General features: G+C 43.8%; 1 protein-coding gene across 2 annotated transcripts in view; it reads right to left on the reverse strand.

The window, feature by feature from the left end:
- The window catches only part of SH3BGRL2 (SH3 domain binding glutamate rich protein like 2), a 240,015-nt gene extending 216,984 nt beyond the window's left edge, over positions 1-23,031 (reverse strand). The window contains exon 1 of one of the 2 annotated variants that reach the window (XM_069235630.1): positions 22,806-23,031. In XM_069235630.1, the coding sequence (XP_069091731.1) occupies positions 22,806-22,850 (45 nt within the window). In that variant the 5' untranslated portion in view covers positions 22,851-23,031. The remainder of the gene's footprint in view (positions 1-22,805) is intronic. The other variant, XM_069235629.1, reaches the window with a different exon arrangement.
- Between the last annotated feature and the right edge of the window lie 3,128 nt (positions 23,032-26,159).

Below are 26,159 nucleotides of genomic sequence, written 5' to 3' on the forward strand. Positions count from 1 at the left end.
ACCCTTTCCTACCGCCACTCAGTGGTGGCTCCTCCATTAGGGCAGAGTAGCGCCCAACACCCCCAACCACCCCCTCCTCAGTGCGCATGTATGCTTGGCCTGCCGCCTCGAGCTGGCAAAACACTTGCGCAGTGTGCTCTCTCTAGCCCAGCACTGTGTTGTCGGGCTGGAGAGAGCAGGCACAGGCTCCCAAATTGCCTGGGAGCGCCCTTGGTGGGCGCTCCCAGCCAATCCTAATGCTGCTTTGAGCAGCGTCAGGACTGGCAGCAGAGTAGGCTGGGAGCCTGCAGCGACGAGGGAAAGAGGAGTGGTGCGGAGGCAACGGAGGACGTACTTTTTTTAAAATTTTTATTAAATGTTCCCCCCCACTCACCCAGCGTGTCACAACCACCCCCGCCCCTTTAGAGGCCAGCGAGCCATGACTGCCGCCACATCTGGTAATGGAAAGTTCTTCCCCTTCCCTTGTCAAGCTGTTTGGAGTGACAAAAGGCAGGGAAGGCATGATGTCAGATTCATTTGTGGGTGTAGGAGCCAAAGCCCTTTGAATAGTAAGTGGGCGGGAACAGCCTCTCTCCAGTGATTGTTAGATTAGCCCATCCTGCCCACACCTAAGCTCCATTTATTCCTGGAAGGAATACACAAACCCCAACAGCAGAGCTATTCAAAGTAATGTGACCCAGGACACTAGTAGAGGGCAAAAATGGTTGAGACTAAAAAATGCCAACTTTCTAAAAGTGGCATTTCCAAAAGTGTACCTTAAAAATCTGACTTTACCATTAAAGAAGATTTTAAAACAATATTAATTTGAGCCTGAACAGCATCTCTAGCTGCTCCCAATACAACGCTAGGACTTCTTAAAGGTAATAAGTTGACCCAGTGTTAGTGAATGTGAGAGCTAGACCTCACAAAAGAAAGAAGAAACAAAATATACACAATTGCAGTTTTTCACTGCCAGGAAATGTAAAACTTAAAACACACGTCCTACTTTTTAAATACAATGCACCCTGCCCTATTAGCCTTTAGTGCCCACCTTAAGGGTGATTTACACAGTATTAAAAAGGAATGGTTAGGCCTGACAAAAGGTTATTTTACCAAGTCGAAATGTCAGTTTAAAACTGCACACACAGGTGGCAGTGGCTACTTCAGTGGGTGGAACAATGAGTGCTGCTGCCACCAGTAGCATTTAATTTACAGGCCCCGTGGTACACGTAGTATCATTTACTAGGGGATTACAAGTAAATTAACTGTGCCAATCACTATGCTGTACCATGTCAACTGTACCATGATTTTAGGTTACAGAGCACACAAACACTTCACCATTGGTAAGCAGGGAAAAGTACACAGAGTCCTGATGACAACAAGCAACACAAGTGAGCAAAAAGCAGGTGGTGGCAATGCAAAAAGATCCAGGTCCAGTGCCTTATTCCTGCATACTCAGTGGATGGATTCCATTTGGTAGTTGTTTCCTTCACCACTTGTGAGTTTGGTCAAAGGCGGTCTATACATAAAAGAGAAAAATACACCACTTGGCATTTTATTTGCTGTAGAGAAGGTAAGGATTGCCGTTTTGTGGAACACACGCCCCACCCCGCATCCCCAATGTTATTGCCAAATGGAATCAGCTCTAGTGCCATTAAATTCTCAAGTGGTCCCTCCTCAGTAAATATTGTGAAAAAGCTTTGTTTATTTAAGCATGATGACCTTCTCCTCCGTGCTTTACTAGAGATCAATGTCTTCTGCCGAGCTGGTTACTAAGCAAACTGCATTCAGTAGACCAGACCAAAACAAATGTATAAAGGCGAATTTAATGTATAACAAAAACATTTTTTCATTTCGTTCATTTTACTTCAATTCCACCTTGAAATTACAACCGTGCTGTACCATGTGCCGAGAGCCTCCTTTGTGCTAACTGCAATAAATTATATACAAACGACGAAAAGATAAACATAGCATAAATGTTTAAAAAAAAGTAAACACACACATCGGTTCCCCGTGTAAATAAACACAAAGGGCCAATAATATGCGTGGGAATGTTTGTAGAAACGCTCTGTTATAGATCCCCTTCGGCGTCTGGGTGGTTGTGTGTTCACACTGCCGGCCACAGCACTGTAATGCTTAAAAGCTCGCTGCAAGCAGCAAGCTTAAGCAGGGGTTTAGGCCAATCCGTAAGAGCGAGAACGCTGGCCGAGCTCCATACGAACTGGAAAAGAGCCGCCAATAACGAACGGACACACCAACCTCGGCATCTCGCATCTTTCCCACCAAGCGCGGTCCACCCCCTGCAAACACGAGCACAAAAGGCGCCGACAACGCACACAATGGTCTATTCTTGTGGGAAAGGAGAGCCACAGCACCGACATTTTCAAACATCATTCTACGGTACGGTAGTATTATTATTATACATATATACAGGTGAGCACTGGGAGCGCAACCTCCAAACGGGCTTTATAAAATAACAACAAAACAGATACATCAGATCACAAGTAATATCGTATCAGACAGCCTGTCACAGAGAGCCGACGTAAAACATCTCAGACAGGGGGTTAAATCTACCAAAAAAAATGAACAAAGCAATACAAAATAGGGAAACAAGTTATCTCCAAGAAGGCTCTGTACAACCTAATGGGTACTCTGCCTTTTATTACAAAATAAAAATTCCCAACAGGAGGGCTGTAAAATCTGAACGTAAACCATCCTCCTCCACCCCGCCTCCCCCAGTCATTAGGGAGATTACTTTAATGTGGAATTGCCTAAGCTCAGACAGTGCTCCTATTTCATGTCAGCTGAGAGTCTGTCCACAATGGCACTTTCTAGCTTTCAGATGCACCGCTCTATACTCTCTGAAGAAAAGATGCAGTTCAAAAAGGCCAAACATTAAAGAACTCAGCCATTTTTAGTATCAAAACAAGTGCGGAGAAGGACATGAATAGGTTTTGATAAAGACCCAATACAAATAAATATGTATTTAGACCTTTCGGGGGGGGGGGGGGGGGGGGGGGGAATTTGGCATCACCGTGGCCACATAGTTCTAGGGCTTGCAGTACTACAGCAGGCAATGGGCCCACCCCCTTAAGCCATTAGCTTATTTGGATCAGTCTTTTCAAACATCAAGTGCTTGGACTCCGGGTATGAGGGACTATTTTAAACATGAAAAGTGAATGCCACATCACAATTTTTGCGACATTAATTCTTTACCTCGGACATGCGTTGTAAACAGAAAGCAACTTTTACTAGGGCAGCGGTCAAGACTTTTTAGATCTGGCTCGTCTCCAGTTCTTATGTAACTGACAGAACAGAGCTTTAATAAGCAGTACTTAAAGATGGACGTAAATCTGACAACATCAACCAAAATCATAACATCTACATAATGTTGCTATTTAACCGACCAGGCATGAAGCCTTTATCACTGTCTCGTCAGAATATCCAACTCAGGCCTACTGTACTGAAAACACGCTTTCCCACGGAGGGAACACTGGGTATACATACATACAATTACTAACAAACAAAATTACAGTGGGGAAACAGTGTAAACTCCCTCCTATAAGGGTCTAACAATGATTCCAGTGCAAATCTACACCCACCCAAATTTCAGAAGGGAGTAGTCTATGAGAATTCATGTAACAAAATACTTGACAATAGGCTTTAACAGTACAATAGCAAGTTACTCTTGAAAGTCTATTTCCTCTAACATATGTTTTTATAGTAAATAAGTCAGGCCTACTGCATTTGGCATAACATTTTCATAACAAAGGCCAGCCTTAAAAAAAAAAAAAAAACTGAAAAAACCCACAAGATTAAAGTGACCGAATAGTTAGGTGTTGGAATTCAACACAAACTAAATGTTTAAAAAACCCAAAAATGAAATTCTCCAGTTATAATTTATTGAGCTGCCTATAACCCTGCATATTACACACACACACACACACACACACTAAATGACATCTCGGATGACCCCATAGACATCTACACCACAGAGTTACTAAGTGTACATGTGGGAGTCTATAGCAAGGAAACGATGGGAGCCTCGGAGGGAAATGCAATTTTGCATGTTGAAAGTTATACAGTGTACGGTGTGAAAGTCACTAAAGTTTGAGGTGGAAGTTGTGCGCCTTGTTTAACGTGAAAAGGGCGGCCAGCACCTGATGTGGGTTTCAAAGGTAAGACTGAAAGTTGGCTGTGGCTTATAAACTGAAAGCCTGTTCTGAAAAATTAGTAAGAACAGAGTTGATGCACCATGCCTCCTCCCCTTGATCCCCCATCCCACATTGCTGTTGCTGTTGCTTGCCCCCTCCCTCCTAACCCCATTATACTATCTTCAACATTTTTCTCTAATACACTGGGTCCGAGCCCCCGAGTGATAACATGGCCACAACAACACTCTTTGAAAGTCAGGTTAGACAATTGGATCGCATGGGAGACTATAGATATAGATGTAATAGCCATAGACACACACACTCGATGTTAAGGTTGGGTAATTTAAATCTTTATTAAAGTTACTTACATGAGAAATAAAGGCTGTAATTTTTTTTTAACTAAAATAAATAAATAATAATAATAAAAACGTACCTGCTATGTGATGACTCCTGCTGTATAGCCTACTAAAATCAGTAGATCTTAGCACAGTATGTCCAATGGGATTTCTTTGTTACTTTTGTTCAGTGTATCATTGTTTCCCAGCCATGTGCACGGTATACAAGCACTGACACATACATGCAAAAGATGAGGGTATTACATATGGATTCAATGGAGAATTTTACACCACACCAGCTTCATTCATATGTTATAGTTCACAGACCTAAAATACTACTCGTAATTCTAACCTATGTTATAAAATACAACCATTAAATAACTAAAGAAAAAGAAAAAAAGCGCATGGTCGGGCAAAAAGCACAATGCCTGCCTTTCTTCTGACTTAAAACCCTAAGATTCGGCTGGCCCAGACCATTTCCCGGACATTGAAGACCACAGACTTGTGGTACTCACCGGGAAAGACAAGCGGGACCTTGACTGACATCCCCTGAATGGACCGTGGGCCTCCATTCAACAGAATAAAGGACGAATAAAACGCCTTTCGCTAGAGCGCACCTGTGAGAGAGGCTGGCTCTGCCCTTCATGCTCGGACACCCTGCAGCACTTTGATGATGTAGGAGACGGGAGGGGCTTCCGTGCATGAAAGTGATCCCCACAGAGAAGCAGCATGTTTACGCTGGCCTGCAAGGACCCCCATCACACAGTCACAGTGGTACAGCAATGCAGAGGCTACACAGTGGCCCGAAAACTGGACAGAGGGGGCACGCAGGACATTTTACTGCCTCTCTGCTGCGGAAATAAACCATTACTAGTGAGGAAGTGCATGCCTTGGACGAAGAACACCTGGCAAAGGACTAGAGAGAAACAGACATCCTGGGACATGGAAAGCGACGAGAAGGGTGCAAAACATGTTAGCTGCAGCAGAGGCTCACTCTAGTCTAATCTGCCACCCTCCTTCCTCAATTTACACTAGGTGGACAGTTTACCGATCTTGTACAGTATACAACACGACAAAAACAATGCACCCGTTATATTGACTACTACTGTTTCATCAGGTAATTGTATATTTACCTATACATACTAAAGGACTATATAGTGGAATGTGATGTGGATGCAAATTTAGTAGGCCAGTCGATATTTTCTATCTTAAGTGACATACGACCATACTTTATGGGGTTCAGAGCCAATTAAATACAAAGTTTGGAGAATACAAACTGTTTCCAGAAATAGCTGATCCTTTTTTAAATTGATGGATGTTCTCCTCATATAAGTGATACATTAACATTAACAGTGAGCGAAGTACTGGCTACCTGGCAATCTGTAAAACGAATCAATGGTTCCAGCATTCATCTTAAACCTAAAAATGTATGCAAAACAGTAAACACTATGGAATTTCAATACTATGAAATAGGGTAAACCGAAAGATGCTCTTGACAGAGATTATTCTGGGAAGATACCCTACTAGTGTTGGGTGTAAATCCACACCATGCGTTGCAGAAAAAAACGGTATAGGATAGATTCACTCAGTATGTGTCAGCATAACCTGAACTCTAATTAATTAAGTAGCTTAAAGTTGGAAGAAGATCCAAGAAAATAATAAAGTCTTTATTTGTTTTTCTATATTTTTATGATTTTAACAGTTGAGTTACTATTTTTTTAAAACTGCCTTATCAAGGCAGTACACAGCATTTATGGATGACCTATTTCTAAAGTAAAATAAATTGCTTGAAACTAGACATCGAAACGTGCTGGCACAAAGAGCGGACCGTTCGAATCTCTACAGCCAATCGAAATACTTTACTTAATTTTCTGGAAAATACTGTTGCTGAGCTGTTCAATAAACATTTTACACATGACAGACACTTTTTCTTGTTGTAGGCCGACATATCCTTGTCTCCCAAACACAACTTATTCTAAGATTTCTTTTGTTCCGGTCAGCATTTTGGTGCGGATTTAGTGCACCTGGGGCCTTATTACAGAGAACAGTGCACTCTCCCAGGTTGTGCTGGGAGCACCTTTAAAAATATATATATATATATATATATATATATATATATATATGAGTCGGGCGCAAAAAAAGGAGAGTGCGCTGTAATATATTAAACACGCTGCTCCCAGGTCAGCTGTGTAATCACGCTGCCCTTGGGGCAGTGCACTTAGGAGAAATACGGAGCAGCTGTTTAAATGCTGCTCTGTGTTTCTTTGTGCAGGCGGCATCCGCCTGCAGTTTTAAGGAGGGTTAGCGATCCCCTTGCAGGCAGGCGGTGAGTGACTGCCCTCGCCTGCACTTTTAAGGGGGATGCCCAGGGGTTCCATGGCACCCCTTGTCTCCCCCTAGAGGGCTGACTTCAGAACGTGCACTGTCAGTACACATCTTTTTTGTGGCTCACTTTCAGTGTGTCTTCTGAAAGGCATGTTTGTCTCTGCACCCACGTCGGTAACAAGGCATAGGGCAAAGGCATTACCACATTTGAATGGGGCCACGCCCCCATGCAAATGAAGGAACGCCCTCTGATGATAGCGCTGACACTATATGTGTGTGACTGGTGTTACAGAAGGGGACACACTAGATGCTGTGCCCCCTCTGTAATACCAAAGTGTTCTTGGGCGCACACAACAGGCACAAACACCTGTTGCGTCCCCACGCCCTTTTTGTAATACAGCCGCAGGACTGCAAGCAAGTACGGCAACCAGTTGTAACAGGAGTACCAGAAGTACCGCGCAGGATTCACCAGGAGGGGTTAAGGAGGCAGCAGCATAGACAAGTACTGCCAGGCACGTAGCTTGGTCAGTAAGATTGGGGGGAGGAAGAGGTGGGTCGAGCTTCGGATTTCCCCAACAATCATGCTGGCATATAATGTTAAAATACATTATACGACAAGCAGGGTGCACAAAATGGGCTTAGTGGGAAGGAGAGAGGGAGAGGAATGAAGTTTGATAGGCCTAGTAAGTGAGAGAAAACAGTATTGTGTAAAGTAACATTTTTGAAGACTTGAGAGAGAGAGAGAGAGAGAGAGAGAGAGGTGTTTTTTTGTCCGTGTGTATGGTAAACATCCGACAGACACCTCACCATACCTGACTAAAATTACATACACAACTATTTATCAAAAAATACATTTATTGGGGGGGTCCCCTCACACGGGAGCTCCGCTCTCGAGTACTGCACAGCAATAAATCTGAGCAGACCGGTGCTGCTGAACAGAGGCTGTTTTCTTAACTATCTGCCTCTGCTGGGTTTGGGGGAGAGAGACCACAAACAGCTCCAGCCTGACCCAGCAGACACTAGAACTCTCGAGGAGAGATTGAAGGGAGAGGTTTTCAGAGTCGACACGGGAAGAACAACACAGTGAACTGGCACGAGGCTAAATTAACTCTCAATAGCTCAACAAAAGGAGGACTGAGCAACGGTTATGTTTTTCATAGCAGGGAAAATAGGTGAGCGAATAAACTGTTCGATTATATGGGGTCAGTAGCCTTGTTCTCAGTTGCCCAGCTGAAGGGTCCTCGTTGCAGCTCAGAACCCCATGTCCATGCACAGTGTAGGAATTAACACCCCGAACAAGGGTCAATAAAGATTAATTAGGAGCATGAAATGAGTTACATTTTAAATGTTACTCAATCTCTCATGAATTTCTGTACATAAAGTCAAGTATCGAGTCTATGTTCAACATAAAATGAGGATGAGAACAGCAAGAAGAAACAGGATGGAAAATAAGTCAACTTCATCTGTTAAAGTTGCAAAAAGTGACAGTAGCTACAATAGGAAAAAATCAAACGACAGGGTGATTCTGGGATCTTTTTATTGTGGACCATCCAATAAGCCACCTCACAAATAATATAAAAATGTAATACCTATAATGGAACTTATACGGCTGAGAACACGGCCCTCAGCCTCACCCATACCACAGACAAGTAACAAAGGGTCAAAGTCCGGATCATTTTGGATGGCTTCAGAGAGAGTGGGCAGCTGAACGCAGAACTTTAGCTCACTGATAAAAAGTAACCATCGTCTGCAGATGTACGCATCAAGTACACAGATATTTAAACTGGAATATCGCACCTCCAGGCACCCAAAGATTTTATGACGTTCATGAATTTAAGTTTAAAAAAAACATTTTTAAAGCGATCTAAGGCCCAGGCGATCCTCAGCATGGGCAGATTTTATGGAGGTGGGGAAATGCAACCTGGAATTCACAATGGTTCCAATGAAGGTGATTAACAAAGCAGAAGAAATGCAGTTAATTACCTCTTTTAAACACAGCAACTACCGAGCACGTTTTCATCCAAGCAGATGCCATGGTTTTCACCTCCGTTTTGGGTCATTGGTAGATTAAAAATGGAAGGCAGAGTAAGGGACGGGTTGAACTTGCAGCCAAGCTCCAAACCCTAGCATAACATCCGTTTTGTCCCCAGGGAGTTGAAACTAACCTTTCTTCACCCAAATTTTTCATTTCAGACATCAGGAGAGAGCTGGAAGTAATCTGAGAAAATAAATTTTTCAGCAAGGTCCGATTAATATCCAAATCGGACTGGAACAATGGGTGCAGACTGAAGGAAGTCATAAAACATTTTTAAAATACAGCGAGAGAGAAGAGCTCTGGGAGCACCATGGGAGACAACTGACAATGAAGACCAATGGAATCTCCCTCTTCACCTGCTGTCCTCTTTGGCTCAAGATAGACACACAAACTACCACAGAGAGATTAGTCAACTATGACTACCAAGGACACAAGTATTAATTAGAAGACACTGGTGCATATTCTGAAACCCTACCAAGGGAATCCAACAAAAATGACACACCCACCCAGCCTAATTCACTTCAAGAAGTTTGTCAGCTATATTCGCCTGTGCAGTTTCTGTGCCAAGTCAGGGTCAAAATACAGACTGGTTGATGTCACAAGTGAGACGGCTGATGTCACATGCCAGTCATCCCAGTGTTTTTGCAACTTCCTGGAGAATGCCTACTTGAGGTTCTTAATGACAATGGTGAGGCCAGGAATGGTTGACAGCTGCTTGGGCAGCGGATCTAAGCTCCCTGCTCCTCCCCTTCACTCAAAAGATAGGTTTGCGTTGAGAGTCTCTGGGTGAGCAAAAACAGAGGAATTAATTCAAGACCCATTCAGAGCCTGGGTTATTAATTCAGTCAGTCACTCTCTTTTGGACAGGTGCTCACCTCAGCAAATACCCTCCAATGAAAATCTGGCTGAGAGGGATCATGTAATGCTCGACATAAGAGTTCAAGAAAATCCCTGTGGGATTTGGGGGGGTGGGAAGGGCTAAGTGCTGCCAAGGCATTAGAAGAGTAAGCGGTATTATGGAGGGACCTTAATGGTACACCTGATTTTATATTATATATATGTTAAATAGACACTCAACAGGAGAGTTTTGTGAACCAATGGCAAGGTATCATTATTTAGAAAAGGGCAGATTCTGTGCAAAGCCAATGAGCTTAGAGAATGAGTCCTGAGCACACGTTTATAGTGTTACACCCCTACCCTGACATTAGACCATATGCAACCTATCTCCAAATTGAGATGTTTTCTTTTCCTTTTTTTTTCTCCGTCTGACAACAAAAGGTGGAAGCAAAAATATTATGCATATCTTAAATTAAATTATAGAGGTTCAACCTAGGGACAAACCAGATTCCAAGATAAAATGCATTTAACTTAGAAGCAAAACTTTTTTGGATGGCCACAGTACATTAGAGACAAGGTAGCCAGTCCAGCCACAGCAGTTAATGGTAAAAGGAATTGGCAAAGCCAATAGGTTTCGCTTTTATGAATTCTATTGGTTTTGTCAATGTTTAGATATGTTACACAGCAGCGCAAGCTGCTGTACAACTTAGCTTAAACTGTAAATAAAGTGGTATGAGCAGCCAGCCTTGCCCACGTCACAGGGCTTTTTTTTATATTTACTTTCAGCCACAGCAGCTTGCGCTGCTGTGTAACATTTAAAAAATAAAAATAAAAAAAAATGAGAGTTCCTGCGTAATGTAAGTGGTGCTCATGTATTGTATTGTAATCGTATTTATATAGCGCTTACTACCCCTGACGAGGCGTCGAAGCGCTTTTCGATGAGTAGCACGCTACTCCGGAACCCAACAAGAATTTACTGATTGATTAGTATCATTTAATAATGAGTACAGTTTTAGTATTATTATGAGTTAATTTGAGCTGCGGATATGAGAGTTTGTTAGTTAGATTGACTGGAGGGGTGGAGGAGGAAAGAAATCTAAAAGGGTTAATTGGGAGTATATCCTTCATTTACTCAATCCAAAGGCTTGGGATGAATAAAGGGGGGCGGAGGGGGGAAGAGTATGTGGAAGGGTTAGGGAGAGCATAGTAGCAGGGTGAGATGAATGCAGGAGAATTTAGTAGGGTTGTGTGGGAGGTCACAGAGGTAGAGTGAGGTTTGGTGAGTTAGATGTGGAGGTGGAGGGAAGAGCTTAGGCAGAGATATTTAGGAGATGAAAGTGGTCAAAGGGATTTGGGATGAGTCAGAGTGAGAATGGAGGATAGTTTGATAGAGACATGACATAAGAGTGATGAAAAATGAGAGCAGAAATTCATAGATATCTAGTATAACAACCCAAAAAAACCAGGAGCCATGCAATGATCCACCACATGCCAAGCACAGAAACAACATATACACATACATACACATATATATATATATATTTATACACACACACACGAATACACACATATGCACATACAATACATAATTAGAATCATGGGTAAAAAATACTTAGACAGGTTTAAAAGAGTGTGTGTGTATTTTATTGTTATGACAGTAGCAATACATATTTTCCAAAGAAACTATAAATAAATAGAAATATACATATAATCTGAAAAAATATTTATCCACATAGGCATATGCAGTTCATAGTTGTTTGAAAAAGGTGGTTATGAAGGAAAGAGCCAACTCTTGAGTAGTTTTCGGAAAACAAGAAAGTTATCTGTGGCTCTTATAGTTGGGGATAATGAATTCCATAGTTTTGCTGCTTGGACGGAGAAGGATGTACCACCTACAGTCTTTTTCTTGTATGGTGGTGTTCTAAGGCGGGGTGCCAGTCTTGAGCGGAGGGTTCTTTGTTGGATGTATTTGGTAATTTTCTTTCTGATAAAAAGCGGTCCTGTTCCATGTATAGCTTTGTGGGTGATACAAAGCAGTTTGAAAGTGCATCTTCTGGAAACGGGTAACCAGTGTAGTGCTCTCAAGGCAGGGGAGATGTGGTCTTGTGGCTTTATATGTAGTAGTAGCCTGGCTGCGGAATTCTGGATAAGTTGTAGTTTTTTCATAACAGATAGAGATGATCCATGGTAGAGGCTATTGGCATAATCCAGTTTGGATAATACAAGTGAGATAGTAGCTTGCACCTTGTGTGGAAATCCGAGGTGGGGGAAGATGCGTCGTAAAGTCTTTAAGGTGATGAAGCTTGTGCGTGCTAATTTGTCTACTTGGGTATTCATAGTTAGCTTGGAATCCATGGTGATTCCTAGGTTTTTCACTTCCTTGGATAATTGAGGAGGTGGTCCGAGATCTTCAGGCCAGATGCACAGAGGGTCATAATTTTTCCAGTCACCACATATGAGTATTTCTGTTTTGGAGGTATTTAGTTTGAGATGGCTCCAGGTCATCCACTGATCAACGGCTCGGAGGCAACTGAAGATTTGTGACTTTTCAATGTTTTGGGGTCTTCTAATTGAAGTAGTAAAGTAATCCAATACCGTCGCATCTCCAAAAATAAATAAAAATCATGTTACATAGCGCTGTAACATGTTTTTTATTACATTCATTTTGATGGGGGCGCTTTTATATGGTGCAAACTCGACCCATAGGTATTGTAATGCTTTACATTAGCACCACTTACATTACGCAGTAGCACTGTCATTTTTAAAAACGTGTATTTAGATACATTAAATTATAGTTACAAGAGTGTCTTATGGAGAGACATTGAAAGTTATGACAAACTGGTACTGACTTACTTGATGGAACATGAGTCTCTGGCTGCTGAGCACAAGACGTCCTCCCTGTCCTGAATGTTAGGGGGTGACTGCGTAACATCAGTATAAGTAGGCGGCAACAGGTCATAGATGTACCCGAATTGCAGGTGTGCCGCTAGTTGTGAACTAGCGCTGCATGATTTTTTGACTAAAGGCCCTCGGCATAGGTGGGCAGGAGCAGCGTGTAATTGCTCCAAAATTGCTTTGAAGTGCACCACTGGCTCAGAACAGGCAAGCTTATCTTGTTTTGAAAACGTCCCAGTTGTAGGCATGACAACACAGATGGGATTTGCGTTGTGGTAAATAAAGACTGTGTGATTGACAATCAAAAGCATACGTTGGGTTGTCTCTGGTAGAGACAAACTGAGGTGCTTTTAACAGTCACGTCTGCAAGCGCACGACCAGTGGAAGGGCACTGGCTGGCAGTTACTGACTGCCAACCGGAAAGGGTACTAGGTCCCAGCTCCAAGGAACAGACCAAGCTGAGGAAGAAAGAGAGGAAGTGCAGCCTGACAACGTCAGAAGCAGCTGCTGACCAGTGAGAAGCATGAAAAGAAGAGTAATTGGCGAAGCATAGCAATGGTACCTGTGTGGCCAACGGGCTGGCTGTACACCCTTTTAAGATTTTATTTATTTATTTTCAAACACAAAAGACTTCACAAGCGCTGAGGAGGCGAAACCTACAAATGGCAAGTAAAGGGATTTTACTTAGGGGGTTTATCAAGATTTTTTATTTTTTTAATATGCCAAACGCACAGACACCCTGTTGTACGAGATGCTGTGACTTTGGGGGAAGATATTCAGCAACAAATTTGTTGTTTCTGATCGTAACTCAGTAGTCACAACTGCACTATTTCTAACATCACTACTTGAAAAATTAAATATTTTAGGGGCAAGATAAAACAGGAATGTTGCTCTATGTTGTCACAGGAAATCCCACCCAAAAATTATGGGGAGGTCTAGCAGGGTATATGAGGCTTTATCATCGATAAGGTCGCAGAAGAAAGAACACGTGATCCCCTTTTTAAACTAAAGTTACATCTTTTAACAGTTGCAGCATGGAGAAAAACATGTATAAAGTGAACGCAACGTACAGTATTTTCAAAATTACTGGTGATTCACAACAGATAGCGTACTGCCCTAAATATATTAAGAGGTGACAGAAAGAGGAGAGGTATATGTTACTAGAATATAGTATTCAGCCAAAACGCAAGCAGCAGGATGCAGTCAATTTGGTGTTAGACAACAGCCAGAGAATATCACATAAAGAAGTGAACCACATAATGTCAGCATACAGCTAAGGATTATATAAAAAGGTTGTATTGGACATTTGTTGATGGCTCCAACATATATAACGGACATTTTCTAAATGAAGCACCCGATTCTTAATGAATCATATGGGTAACATATTACATAAAATAAGGTTATGTTATTAATGTTTAAAATACAACTAGAGTTCTTATTGTGTAGAAATACAGCCAACTTTAGCCCGACAAAAACTGGGCAGAAAGTTTAATGAACAGGAGTCATGATACTATTGTGTACAAAAATATCCTAACAAGCAACCAGTCTAAATTTAAGACCAGGAGGAGCAGATCCTTAGGTTAGGATGTCTCCCCCTGGGTGCTGTGGGCAGGCAGTGCAGTCCAGGGGGCATGATGAAAAGAAAGATCAGTTTAATCTGAGGTGGGGTTTGGCTAGGGTAACAGTCTAGGTACAAGATATTGGTAGCATTTAACGGCTGGCTGTGGTCCTGCAGAGGTATGTTTTAACTGCATGTGCCTGCTTCACTCTCTGAGTTTGTATTAAGGATGGAAGACAATACAGCAATAAGAGAGGTGATGTGTTTTCTTAGGGCTACAGATAGGGAAGACTTACCAAGACCTTGGATGATGGGACAGGCCTGGGTGAGACTGGTCAGACCCAGGAGAAAAGTGGTTGGTGGCATTGTGGCTAATGTTTTGGTATACTTGCCACTACATGGGTGAGCTAGAATTCGACAAGTTAGTAGGACAACACCATTACATTTGGCTGGTGCACATTTCGGGCACAAAGAGAAACAAAACATTTTACCCAAGCTAAGCAGGTACCATCAGTAGAGGAAGGGAGGAGCGTGCAGTGGTGTAGGGTGGTAAATGCAGTTTTTGCCCCCACAGCAATGGCGTCTAAAAGGCCAATCACCTGATGAGCATCCAACAAGGCTGCTGTTACAACGGACAGGGGAGGGGCTAAGGAAGAGAAAGGACACACCATGTCACTCTGGTGAGGGGAACTCACAGTGCTGCAGACGGTGCTGCAGGTAGCGCTACACAATTTGTTGGATAGCAATACTAAAGATTTTGTCGATTAGTGCAATGAAGTGCTGAGTGGGATTCATTTTCTCACCCAATTTGCAACAACAACAAAATACGAGGTGGCTCAGGTGATCAGCAAATGGTTAAGGAGGAGTCATCTCAAAGGACAGCAGAGGGCAAAAAACAAATAACATATGTATAGAAATAGTAAGAATCAGCCCATGGAAGAAAATACACCAATTAAATGGCAAGAACCTCTTGAGGGTGAGGAGAATTTTGAGGATATTGGCCAATTTACAGGAGATTTAGGAGACAAGGTAGAGCCTCTAAAAGCTCAGCGTAGAGGTAGTGGATATTGATCCATCCTAAGGAGGTAAGGTCAGGTGGAAGACAGATTAGTGTACCTGAGATACTGGACAGGGCCACAGCACACAGCCCCAGGTTGGAGGTGACAAGGGAGACTGGCAGCTAGAGACGCCATTTCTAATAGTCTGTTTGCACCCTGTCCAAGTAGGGACCCTCACTCTAGTCAGGATAAGGGAAATACCTGCTGAGATAACCCCTGCACACCCCCTTGGTAGCTTGGCACGAGCAGTCAGGCTCATCTCAGAAAGAATGTGTAAAGCATTTGCACATAGCACACAGTAACACAGTGAAAACACTACAAAAGGACACCAGACCAGTTTTAGAAAAATAGACAATATTTATCTATTTAAAGCAAGACAAAATACGATAAAAACCCAGCATAGAGTAATAAAAATATGAATTCTGCAAGATTTACTCAAAAATACAGATCCTTGAAGTCAATAGCTCCACCTGGGGCTATCATGGCGTCGTGATCAACAAAACTAACAGTTCAGGCCGGACGCCGCGTCGCGGGTCAGATACGGTGTCAGGAAGACCTGCAAACAGTACCTTGGATTTGTAAGGCATCATGATTCTCGCGGTGAGCTCCAAAGAGCGGTATCACTGACGCTGCGGTGTCGGATCCAGAGTCGGTGCAGGAGTCGTCGGGCCTTTTAAGTCACACATGTTGCAGATGGAACTCCAGGCTGATGAAGTCAGGAGCGCTGGCGTAGATGGCGTCAGGGCTGCGGTGCGAAGTGGGACGATGCAACATGTGGTGCATACAGGTCACGGTGCAGGCAGCAGCTCTGATGGCGTCGGTGAGACCGGGGCTGTGGTGTGAAGCAGGCGGTGCAACATCGTTGCTGAAGCGCTGTCGTCGGTAGGCCCAAGCCAGCGGTACGGGATGGTGCTTCGTGATGCTCACGAGCGGTGTCCACAGGCCACGGTGCAGGCAGGGATGCCTGGTGACGACACTGGAGTCGATAGTGCTGGTGTCAGTGGACCGCGGCTGCCGTGCGGGACGGGACGGTGCTTCGTGCTCCTCACGAGCAGTGGCCACAGGCCACAGTGCAGGCAGCGGCGCTGGTTTCAGCAGGAGCGGCGGCGTCGGGGAGGCCCAGGCTACGGTGTGAGCAGTGATGCCAGAGTGCGGGGCCCACAGGTCGTGGTGCAAGCAGCGGCTCAGTGAAGTCGTCTGATAACGGTGTCATTGAGACCAGGCTCACGTCGCAAAGTGGGGCAATGCGACTCCGTGCGGCGTTGGCAGGTCACGGTGCAGCCAGCGGCTTTGTTAGTGGCGTTGCAGTGGTTTCTCCTGTTGAACAGCACAAAGCACACATTTCCCAGTGCTGCAGGTCAAGGAAACTGATGTCTTTGGTGTCCCTGAGACTTCCAACAGGAGGCAAGCTCTACTCCAAGCCCTTGGAGAACTTCCTCAAGCAGGACACACAGCAAAGTTCACTCTTTGCACTCTTTTCAGGCAGAAGCAGCAACTGCAGGCCAGTCCAGCAAAGCAACACAGCAAAGGGACAGTACTCCTCCTTCAGCTCATCTCCTGGGCAGAGGGTCCTCTTGATTCCAGAAGGATTCTAAAAGTCTGGGGTTTTTGGGTCTTCTTATACCCTGTTCTGCCTTTGAAGTTGACAAACTTCAGAGCAAAGTTCAAGTGTTTGCAAGATCCTTCCTTGCCCTGGCCAGGCCCAAGACTCACACCAGGGGGTTGGAGACTGCATTGTGTGAGGGCAGGCACAGTCCTTTCAGGTGTGAACGACCACTCCTCCCTCCCCTCTAGCTCAGATGGCTCATCAGGATTTGCAGGCTACACCCCTGCCCCCTTTTGTGTCACTGTCTAGAGAAGAGGTGTGAACAGCTCAACTGTCAAACTGACCCCGACGAGGAATCTACAAACAGGCAGAGTCACAGAATGGTATAAGCTAGAAAATGCGTACTTTCTAAAAGTGGAATTTTCAAACAGACAACTTAAAAACATGCAATTATGACTGTCTGATGATGGGTGTAAAGAGGTTTATTATTGTGCGAATGTCTTTCTATGACATGCGGCTCCAAGGTGTGGGTTCTGCATTTAGGCACAAGGGGACTAGTATGAGGCAGAAAACAGAGAATTCTAGAATGTTTTTCTGCTGATGTTTCAATAGCATTAGCGTGTTCTATGCCTTGACTGAACAGGTTTTGGATAGTTTCTTGTGTCAAAGTAAGGCTAGCCTGTTAACAGATCCCAAAACAGCAGATATGCCGTGCAATGCTATGTTGGAGCGTTTAAAACTTTTGTTTCTCTTGTTCAGTAATAGCCATGGTTGCAGGAGCGGCGCCCAGTGTTTGTGCTGACATCAATGTCAGTATTTTGGATAATACTGGATTTTCTGCCTTTTCAGCAAAGTGGATGCCATGGTTGGACCTGGTCCAACTAGTTAAGGATGTAGATGAGTCAGCTGAGTCATGAATATTAGTGACTGTGGGTTCAGTCATAGATGTTGTGGAGTCAACTGAGCCATACATAATAACTGCAATGCTAGGAAGGGAGACTGATCTGGTCACGTACGAGTGAGCAAAATGTGAAGAATGGCCTAGTTTGAGTGTGTCATGACTTTTAAACCATCATAAATGATGATGTGGACCACACTTTTATGATATTATAATGGGATATACTGCTTATGACAATGGGGCATGGGATGGTCTGATGCCATTGAAGAAGTCACAGTACTAGCTGTCAAAGTGTTTGTATTAACATGTAGAAAAGTAGCCTATTTTAATTGCTCATTCAGAAAGTATTCTATCTCAATTGTATCACAGCCAGCGTTTTCTAATTAAACAGGTTCTTTAATAGGCTCTAAAACAAAAACTCTGAAAACCCATCAATAATAATAAGTGGTACATGTGTAGATGAACAGAGGGTTTCTGCGGAGATCGAGATGAGTTAATTGTGTATAGGTAACAGTATGCACGTGGGATTGTGAAGATAACTTCTCAATTCAACATACAACATTAGATCTTCGAGTCCACACGGACTGTACAGAGTACAATTGGTTTTAATGTAATGATAGACCAGACTGAAATGAGGGCGTATAGACCGACGGATAGAAAAGCAGACCGCTTGCTGCAAGATACGCCAGGATCAACTCTCTCCACGGCCCGAATTACATTTCCACAAGCGTTAGCAACTTCGTTAGAAAAAATATTAATGGACTGTAGTCACGTCAAAAAACGAAAAGGGTGTATAACATTTAGCACTGATAAATATAGTTTACTAGTCGTAAATTACCTCTATGCATTGTTTATATTCATACTACAAATGTCCACATGGGGCGCTATCGGCAGTTAAATGGAAACACTGTCGCCCCAACGTCTCTTAAACTGCACTGGAACTTAGCAAACCAGTTTACTGAAGAACATTCCAGTGTGGGGGAATCAAACAGTGAAAGAGCTGCTCAAGGTGTAAACATCGTGTGCTCTCTGGAGCCGATATGACCGAGCGAGTGCAAGTTTGGCAGATAGTACACAGTGTTCCCCAGTTATATCGTGCTGAGTGTGCACAGTTGAATTGCAAGCCGTCAGAAAGTGTGAGGTGTCTATATGCCGGGAGTGCTAAGTAGGGTGTGGCACACTACCGAGGCCAACGCCTCGTCTTATATCCCGCTGCCAGCTATTTGGTTTGCTTGTCCTCAAAATACACCCACCACTCTGCAGAAGTAAACTGCCCTTAAAACTGGAAAGAGCTTGCTTCCTCCCTCACAGAAGCGAGCCAATGAGAGCAAATGCCAAATATGTTTTATACTGTTCAGCTTTTGGGGGCCTAACTACCCTTCCATTTCACGACCCTAACACTACTGAACACATCTGCACCATGTACATTTCCCTGCAGGGTTTCTATGCGCTGGATATCCTCCGAGCTGCATACGATTAGGAAAGAAGGTATTCAGGGTTTTCTTGAAGGCTGCCTGAAAAACAGTTGTTCTCATGCTCAGGCAGCCTGGACTGCAACAGGTTTATAGCGACGGGACTTAAGTCTCATACACCTTATACTTGGCTCCATGTTTTAAGTTCTCGTAACCTACATCAACAAATTAACAAAAGAGGGAAGAACGTTCAGTGTCGTCACCTGCATGGAAAATGCAAACACTGGACAAAAACAATACAGAAACTGCAAGACAGCATGTTATATCATGGTAAAGTATCACTTTTTTTTTAGCACGTTTATATGTAAATATTTAGGTCAAGCCTACCAGACAGTGCAAGTAGACTGGTTGTGAAATACATTGTGGGCTCAGGAAGAACGTACAATGGCTTACAGCCTGCCTATTGGTTACTACCGGTTGGCTTTACAGTCATTCTTATTGGATTGCTTTCTACTTGATGACTTTCTTTGTTGCAGCCTGTCCATCTTGTGTTTTCCCTGCCCAGGGAACTCAGCCTTGAGTGGCCGGCTTCCATGCGCCCTCTGCTCACTTTTACAAAGCTACTTTTTGTGTTTTTGTTTAAGTAGCAAATTAAAGTGCATGTGTTTTTCAGCTGTCTCCCTAGTATGCTTTTCTTTCTCCCATATTGCTCATGTTCTTCTCTCCCCCACCTGCACTTTAGTTATACACTCACCTGTGTGCTTCTCCTCTACACTCCATGTTGCTCCCCACCGTGTTGCTTCTCCCGCAACCCAGTATGTTGTTGCTTTACCCCACATGCTCATCTTTTATTTGTTGAAGCACCTTAACAGCACTTTTTAGGTCGAGCGCGCAAGTGCAACACTTTTAACCACGCCCACCATTTTCTTGTTTGTGGGATTGCCTTTCCAAAATCCTTTATCATCTTTGTAAATGCTTTACATTTGTCCTTCCTTGGGGTGGTTTGGTTACTGCATTGTAGACTGACACTATTACATGGATAATTACATGATTGCCAATACGTTTGCGAGCGAAATTATGTTTAGGCCGAGAGCGCAAGTGCTCTGAAGTGTTGGAATCTATCTGGGCTGTTAGCCACACCCACAGTACGCACATCACTATCACTCGTTCACGGGCTTGCATTTCAAAAATCCTTTATCATTGGTAAATGCTTTACATTTGCCCCTTCTTCTGCAAGTTGTTACCACCTTCGCTGTCGACCCTGTTACATGGATAACTGCACTTTTGCCAATATATTTGACTGCGAGCAAACTTCTTTTTCCTTTTGTGTCTCTCCTTCGCCCTCATGCTCATGGGGCCGTGGCACTTTGAATTAGCTCGCTTATGACAACTGTTTTACTTTTCATTTAAGTAGCAAGAAAAGTCCAGTTAGGAATTTACAATGATAATAGCTCTAACTTGAGCAAATGCGAGACCCGTTGCATTGCAAATGGTTGTTTTAATTTACCGTCCATTTCGAATACTACGGCTGTCTCTTTCACTATTCTTAAGAATGTTCACCCTTCCTTTGTATCCATCAAATCAGGTAGCTTCTCACTTTATGTTTCTTTAAGACGAGGGGGGGAATGTAACGTTATATATTTGTATTGTTCTAATGATTTGAAGAATGACATCAGCACAGTTGTATATACCGACTGAGTTTTTAATAGCGCTGGACACCAAGGTGGGTAGTACGAATCGCTTCAAGGCGTGCTGGCATTTATGGAAGGGCGTGTGGCCTCCAGTGAGCCTGGACCAGTCGGAGAGTCAGTGGTTTAGGGTTGGTTGTGTGAAGCACGGATCACCGATCCCATGCAAGGTGGGGAGGCGGCATTATGTAAGTGGTAGCATCCACTCGAGAGCTACTATTGCTCGATGCCGTGCGCTTCAGAGGCAGTAACTGACAGCAAATGAGCGAGAGAAGCAGCCCAATGAAGCCAACGGCTCCCTAAACTGTCAGTCCCGGGCCATCTACCCGTGCCCCTATGCGTGCACAGACATGCAAACGAGCAATCACGTCTCTCTCTGTTACACAACGGATGAGAACCAGTGCCACCTACTAATGCCAGAAAGCACCTCAGCGTGTCCGCGTGCAGCCGTGCTCCCCTCTGTGCACAGCATACTCTGCAGGAAAACGCTTCAAGCACGCTGTGCATTGCCCTAGAGGTCCCGCTGTGTGGGAAAGGCAAGAGGAATGACACCGCATGAACGGGCCGAGGATTGGATTAATACTGTACATGCTTGGTAGAATTAACCAGCGTTTTCACCAACAGGAAGTACTCCAAACACCCACCAGTACAACTGAAACTGTCCTTTACCGTCAGGTGATGTCCGACCGCTGTCACAATCGGCAAATTAACATTTAGCAATATATATCTTGGTGGTTACAAACACCTCTTTACAAGAAACCCACTGGAAATAGGTCAGAGTTTCGATTAACAGGTTTAGTTTCCCAACAATATATTGGTTTCTCATATGCAGAAATTGCATATTAAGAGGACGACTTGATTAAGATAGTTTCCGAGATCACGATGCACAACAGTTGAGACCAGAGGTCAGAGATAAGAGTGGGGCCATTAAAGGATCGTCCTATTATGGTTAAACTGTCACTGTGTAGTCAGCAGAACATCATGCCCAAATCACGACGACGGGCATCCTCTGCAAGTAATGTGTCTGGATATGCCTCGTGTATTTCCCTTAGCTGTCAAAACGGGGCCCAATTTGGGCAAAAAATTAATATTAAGCAAAATTTTAAGACTAAAATTTAAGGTAGGCAATTGAAATAATGAAAATGAAGATCTGGCAATTGTTTTCTCTTAAACCCGAGAAGCATGCGAGGCCCTCGTTCGCCTATTACTTAAGTTAATACACCGAGTTTCACAATAAGTCTGCATTTCTTAACTACGCAGTAGTGACATTTGGACGTTTCCAACAGTAATGCCCTTTGGACGTCATTTACAACTCTTGCTTTTACACAGCTAGTAACAACTCCTCTAAAATGTCAGACTTCAATCAGAAGATCAAACAAGCCCTTGGTTCAATAACCTACAGCGAATCATCCTCCCGGTTTTGCAGGTGAGGCGGATGACGGCACTGTAAGGCACAGGGCAAGGGGCACGCTCTTTGCTGCTCGAAAAGGAACAAGTCTCAGGTCCATGGAAGCACCCGTCAAGATAATAAACCTGCGCGAATGAACTTTTAAGAGGCTCTGCGCACAGGTAAAATGTAAATAGAAATGAAAAATAACTCCAATAATACGCGAAATGAGAACCCGTAACCACTCTACCGCCCGAAACTTCTTACATTCAAATGTAAGATAACAGACCAAAAACACTAAGTAAACAACTCTGTCGATCGATGCCCTAAAGCACACAACTGCGTGAGCGTAACATGCGGGTTTAAAGCGGGGACAGGACCTAGCCAGCCTAACGCACCACTGGTCATACGGCTGGAACATTTTAACTAGACGATGTGTGTGATACGTACGGTATTTTACGGAGCGCACTTCAAAGAATATGTGGATCAATCTAGACTTTCCTCAACATAAGTGTATGCGCCTTACGAACTGGAACTGGTGGAACCAAGGGGCGCAGATAATGCAGACAGAACCAGCGCATCCCCCCGCCTCGAGGCGCACAGAGGAGTCCGCGGCCGCCTTGCCCCGGAGAGGCTCCCCTGCCCCGCCGCAGGTGGCGGGAAGGCAGGACTCTCGCCCCATTCGCTTAAGGACTCACCAGCACCGAGGACGACGAGGAGGCCACAAACACTCGGATTCCCATCCTGGACTCCACGGAGCTTTCCCTCGGACCCTGCTCCAGACTCGGACCCGTGCGGCTCTCCGCGCGCCCCTGCCTGCGCTACTGAAGGAGAGAGCATCGGAGGCAGCGCAACCAGGCAGCCCAGCACTCTCCCCCGCCCTGTCAGGATGGAGCCGCCCGGCGGGAGAGCGGGCTTGTGGGAGGTGTAGTTCCTGCTGCTTCTGAAGTGTACGTGGGAGAGAAGCCGAAACTTTACTTCCCACAAACGTTTATTTTTGTGCGCGATTACAAACGTCTTTTTTATGTGTTTTTTTAAATGGAATGTATTTCAACCAGGCTAAAATAAAATTTACTCCACAAGCCTGTACTCTTTTCGGGTTGCAATTGACAGACGATAACTAATTTGTGTCACCTTATTTATTCACTGAGTGTTCTTTTTCTGCAGTCTGATGTGCCTAGGAGAAGTTAGTGAGCTCCAGGAATAACAACCGATGCTGAAAAATAAGGTAGTGTCTATTTACCGGGGCAGGTAGTACATTTTTCTCTGCTATTTACCCGGCATGTGGCTAATTAATAGAATGTTTTTATTATTTGGCCAGTGGCCTTGAAAAAGGCAGAGGGGCCTTACTATTTATCTGACCACTGGCTAAATAATAGAGATTCAGCACTATTTGGCAGGTGGCAGTGCAAATAGCAGAAAAACGTAACTACTTATCTGGCTATAGGCTAACTGGTAGTGATTCTGCACTGTTTGGCAGGTGGCGGTGCAAATAGCAGACAAACTAAAAAAAAAATTCTAGCTTACCAGTCAAGAATTTTCAATTCTATTAAGGACAAGGAGGCTCTGATTATGCTATCTCTTTCTTTACTGAGCCAAACAGCAGCCAATCACAAAACATTAAACAGAAAACTACACATCCCAAGATGCACATAACCCTGTATCACATGCTCCAATCACCAAGCATAACCTCTGTCCTTACCAGGAATAACTCTCCACCTCACATCCTCTTTCTTTGTTCAAACAGATAACTCTGCAACTTCCTCCTCGAACTTCTGTTGAAGGTGCTGATCCATGACTTTTCGAACCCCACAGTCATAAAAGGCAACTCAACCGGAAATGGAAGTCGTGTCCAACTTTCTGCAAAATGGAACAAGGGGGCGGATTCCCCAATGACCAACAGGCCATAAAATCAGGAATTCTTCTGATCAGAACATAAAACAAACAATGAAAAAAGGTAATATCTCATAATTCTAGAATAGCCAGTAAATCTTTTTACAATTTCCACAGATAATCAAGGGACGGCATAATAATCATACCAAATCCATAAAATGCTATACATTTTAATATATCACCATGATGCATTTAAGGGAGGGGTAATCCTCGCCTCCGTGTCCTTGATAGAATTGAAAATTCTTGACGCATAAGCTAGATTTTTTTTATTCTATGTCAGGACCGGAGGCTCCAATTATGCTAGTTCAAAGCTTGATCAATTACAACAGAGGCAACATCTACCACATGTTTATGATAAAACTTTCTAAATTTACATTCAGATGACCAGTCTGCCGCCTTCATAATTTCCTCTAATCTCAAACCTAAGGCATACATTTTAGAGGCCATAACTCCTCTAACAGAATGGGATCCAACATGACTGGTATCAATACCTGCTTCACTCATTAACCATTTTATCCATCTCGAGAGAGTGGCTTAGGAAACTGACTTAAAAGGTTTCTGTAAAGAAATTAATAATTGTCCCTCAGAATCTTGTCTAAATTCTTCAGTAACCATCTCATAATCTTTTAAACATTGCACAACACAAAGTTTAGAATTTTCTGGTTACATAGGATATGTTACTGACCTGCAGTTAGTTTTAGTCCTTCTGGTAATATTGAAAGTAACACCCGCGGGAGAGTATACTCTACGAGACAAATCCAAAGCCTTGACATCAGAGACCCTCTTACATGAAATCAGACATAGTAACATGGTTAATTTAGCTGAAAGCTGTTTACGGGATAAATACTTGTTACTGGGCCAAGAATCTAATTTTTTTAAAATAATGTTCACATCCCATAATACTGCATATTTAGCTTGAGGAGGATTGGAGAGACAAATACCTCTCAATAATTTACAAATTAAAGGATGTTCTCCTACTGGCTTATTATCAATATGAACGTGCCCAGCTGAAATGGCTGACCTGAAATTGTTAATGGTTCTATAAGCCAAGCCAGATGATGCCAGTTCAGCTAAAAGATTAACAATCATTTCAATACTAGACTCCAAGAGATTACTACCCCTTCCAACGCACCGACTACCCCACCTGCGCCATGCTGAAGCATATCTCTTGTGAGTGCCAGAGGCCCAAGCCTGCTTGATAAAGTTCGCACCTTCTCTCGAAATACCTGGGGTTTTCCATCTTGCCCTGAAACCATCCATGCCATCAATGTCAGTTTCCCTGATAAAATCAGAGGATGTTGAAGGTCTTCCGGACTCAATAAGAGATTCAGACGAGGAGGAATGAGCATCGGGTGAGCGCATTCTAGTTGGAGAGCGATAGGGAACCACGGTTGAGACCTCCACAATAGAGTCACCAAAATCAGGTCTGATTTCTGTCTCCGCACCTGAGACAGGACCCTGGGAATCAGCAGAAAAGGTGGAAAAGCATAACCCCAAAAGGGGGACCAATCCTGCAGAAATGCATCTGTCGCTAGAGCCAGAGGGTCCGGGCGCCAGCTGAAGAATTTCGGAATTTGAGCATTGAGGCGTGACGCAAAAAGATCCACCTCGCAAGGGCCCCATTCCCGGACTATCTGTTGAAATATAATCGGATCCAGTTTCCAATTGCTGGGATCTATCAGGTATCTGGAGTTCCATTCCGCAATAGTGTTCTGGGCTCCCGGCAGATATTCTGTTATTACAATCAACCGATGATTCAAACAATAGTACCAAAACTCTTTGGCTATCTCCGCTAGAACCCTGGACTTCGCCCCCCTAAGTTTGTTGACATAACGTACTGCTGAAATGTTGTCCATTCTCAGAGGAATGCAGCAGTCTGTCTTCACGGGAGAGAGGCTCTGTATGGCAAAAGACCCTGCCAGGAGTTCTAAGCAATTGATGTGGAGAAGTTGTTCCGTCATTGACCAACAACCTCCAGTCACTAGAGACCTGCAGCGGGCTCCCCATCCCCACTGACTGTTGTCTGATTCTTTCACCACTTCTGGGTGAGACCCGAAGATGGCCCTGCCATTCCGTGCCTCCATGTGATGGATCCACCACAGAATTTCCTCCCTGACCTCTGAGGTTAAAGGAATCAATTCCGAGTAACCCAGGCCCTG

This window comes from Pleurodeles waltl, chromosome 5 (genome assembly GCF_031143425.1).
Source record: "Pleurodeles waltl isolate 20211129_DDA chromosome 5, aPleWal1.hap1.20221129, whole genome shotgun sequence".
NCBI lineage: Eukaryota > Metazoa > Chordata > Amphibia > Caudata > Salamandridae > Pleurodeles > Pleurodeles waltl.